This window comes from Guillardia theta, assembly GCF_000315625.1.
Source record: "Guillardia theta CCMP2712 unplaced genomic scaffold GUITHscaffold_120, whole genome shotgun sequence".
Taxonomy (NCBI): Eukaryota; class Cryptophyceae; order Pyrenomonadales; family Geminigeraceae; genus Guillardia; species Guillardia theta.
Genome location: NW_005434554.1, coordinates 61,297 through 63,970, shown reverse-complemented (window position 1 = coordinate 63,970; position 2,674 = coordinate 61,297). Strand labels below are relative to the sequence as shown.

Genomic DNA, 2,674 nt, shown 5'->3' with positions numbered 1-2,674 from the left:
AGAGAGAGAGAGAGGAGGAGGAGGAGAGGAGAGAGGAGGAGGAGGAGGGTCTGCAGAACCTTCTTGAGATCTGCGATGAGCTTCTTGAGCCGCTGCGAAAGATTCAGATCCCAGCACGTTCTCCTCCTCTTCTTCCTCGTCCTCGTCTCTGTTCCCCCTCATTTCTCATCATCTTATCATCTTCGCAGCATACTGTATGTTCGTATTTGCCCTTCCATAACCAAGACCTAACTTCCTCCCACCACTCTCCTGCCTGTCGTCTCCTCCTCCCTCACCTGAATCTCTGCAGATTCTTGTGCTTTGCTCGCGTCGTTTGTGATCAACTTCACTCGCGATGCGTACTGAGAGGGAGGAAGATGAGAAGGTGGAAGAGGAGCAACAAGAGCAGGAGCAGAAGATGCGAAAAGATGAAAGCATGCAAAAGATTCGCCAGGGTAGAGGCGCAGAGGAGTTGGGGATGGAGGAAGACCTGAAGGGATGTTGTAGTTTCCTGCACAACGTTGTAAGAGAAGAGAATCGGATTCACAAGATCAGAGGCAGAAAATGATTCGTGACGACTCAGATGTCACCGATACACATCAAAGAAGACAAGTCAATTGCCAACCCAGAAGATATGATATCATCAGCCCATCAGATTTCAAAACACGTCAGAGTCATTTCAAAGTCATCATGATATCGGGGTGAGAGTTTGAAATTGAAGAAGTTCTTCGGTCCAGGCATCATCTTCACCTCCGAGTTGTAGTCGGACGGTGAGATGTTGACAAACATCAGAGTCTTCGCATTGCCACCAATACCGTCCTGAGACTCGTTAGGAGGAGAGGATGATGATGAAGAGGAGGAGGAGGCGGCGGAGGAGGAGGAGGAGAGGATAGGAAAATTACCTGGAGCAGCCTCGTCAAGAGGTTGTTCCTGTAAGGCACGAACTTCTCCCCCTAGAACACGATCGTCATCGCAAGGCTCCTCTCTCACACGCTCATCACAGGGACCAGACCTGAGACAGAGCAGAGATCACATCTCCCAGTGCAGACAGTGACATGTTGATGGATTTTGCTTCTTTCAGGCGGTCACCTGCAGGAAGGATCACGGTGTGTGATGACGATCAAGATGACGATGTGTATGATAATGGAGATGAAGATGTCAAGGTAGATGTAAATGCACTTAACCTGTTGCTCCTGTCTTGCTCTGTCGTTCAGAACCGGCCAAGTCAACGAGCGTGAGCTTTCCGAAGCTCACGACTCCAGTCTGCAACGAGCATGAGAGTGAGGAGAGAAGAAGGGGAGAGAAGAAGAAGAGGAGAAAGGAGAAGAGGAGAAGAGGAGAAGAGGAGAAGAGGAGAACAAGTCAAGCTCCGCTCTCAAGACATCACCTGCAAGTTCTTCGATTGGATCAGAACGCTGAAGACAAGATGCGATCGGGAGCTCTGAAGATTTCAGTCAACGAGAGCACAGAAATACGACCGTCTCCTCCACCTCAGCGTTCATCGACGTCGCCGCGACATGCCGTTGGTTCATGCCGTACTCGTTCCATGCTGATAGTTCTTCGTATGTCCTATGAAAAGATTATCCCAAAAAAAAATAACTCATAGATATCAACATAAACCCATCAAATAACAGAGTTGATCTTATTACGTCTCATCATCATCATCATCATCATCATCATCATCATCATCATCATCATCATCATCATCATCATCATCATCATCATCATCATCATCATCATCATCATCATCATCATCATCATCATCATCATCATCATCATCATCATCATCATCATCATCATCATCATCATCATCATCATCATCATCACTCCTTCAATCTCTCTCCCTCTTCCTCTCTGACTCACCGACAGGGTCCCTTCACATTTGCGCCACTCACAACTACAATCCCCTTGGCATCCAACTTGATGTCGAGCCTGCCGGTGCCACGTCATCATCACACCAGTAACTCCATCTCCTCGTCCTCACTTGACAGGTTTGGCTTTCTTGTCGACCAGCAGGTCGATCAGTTGATCGTTGTAGAGCTCAAGCATGTAGCATGAGACCTGGATAAGAAGAGAGTCAGAAGAGGAGAGGAGAGGAGAGGAGAGGAGAGGAGAGGAGAGGAGAGGAGAGGAGAGGGGAGGAGAGGGGAGGGGAGGAGGGGAGGAGAGGGGAGGAGAGGGGAGACAAGACAAGCACATGTCAACAGACCTCGAACTCATAATGTTGGCTGTCTCGCTCCACAATTTCATACAACTCCTTCATCGCTCGAGGAGCAATGCCGCGGAGGTTCTGCGACAGGAAAGCATTCAGGACAAGAGCAGTATGAGGGAAGGAGGGAGATAAACAGTCTGAAGGCATCCAGGCCTTACATCGTCATCCTTCTTGCCGTACATGGTGAACGTCTTGCCTGACCCCGTCTATGAAACTTCTCAGCTGAGTCGTCAGCAAGACTTCCGCCTTCACCTGCCCGTAGGCGAAGATGCAGACGTTGTAGCCGTCCACCGCCGACTGAACGAGGTAGGAGACGCCCTCGAAGATCTGAGACTGCGAGAGAAGATGAGGAGAACGATGACAAGTGGGAGACAGCGAGCAAGAAGCAATGTAGAGGGCGAGGAGCACGGCAGAACATGGGAAGGGAGGGGAAGGGAGGGGAGGGAGGGAGGGAAGGAGAGAGAGGGAATGGGCTGGAGATGG

General features: G+C 49.9%; 1 protein-coding gene across 1 annotated transcript in view; it reads right to left on the bottom strand.

Moving 5' to 3' along the window:
• Positions 1–227: 227 nt before the first annotated feature.
• The window catches only part of GUITHDRAFT_79500 (kinesin-like protein), a gene marked incomplete at both ends in the record, with an annotated part of 4,071 nt that continues 1,624 nt past the window's right edge, over positions 228–2,674 (bottom strand). Inside the window, 14 exons of the mRNA XM_005822736.1 lie at positions 228–341; positions 470–490; positions 730–798; positions 882–932; positions 992–1,068; positions 1,164–1,242; positions 1,367–1,420; positions 1,470–1,548; positions 1,843–1,911; positions 1,964–2,040; positions 2,189–2,269; positions 2,350–2,397; positions 2,444–2,518; positions 2,554–2,664. Coding sequence (XP_005822793.1) covers positions 228–341; positions 470–490; positions 730–798; positions 882–932; positions 992–1,068; positions 1,164–1,242; positions 1,367–1,420; positions 1,470–1,548; positions 1,843–1,911; positions 1,964–2,040; positions 2,189–2,269; positions 2,350–2,397; positions 2,444–2,518; positions 2,554–2,664 — 1,005 coding nt within the window. The remainder of the gene's footprint in view (positions 342–469; positions 491–729; positions 799–881; positions 933–991; positions 1,069–1,163; positions 1,243–1,366; positions 1,421–1,469; positions 1,549–1,842; positions 1,912–1,963; positions 2,041–2,188; positions 2,270–2,349; positions 2,398–2,443; positions 2,519–2,553; positions 2,665–2,674) is intronic.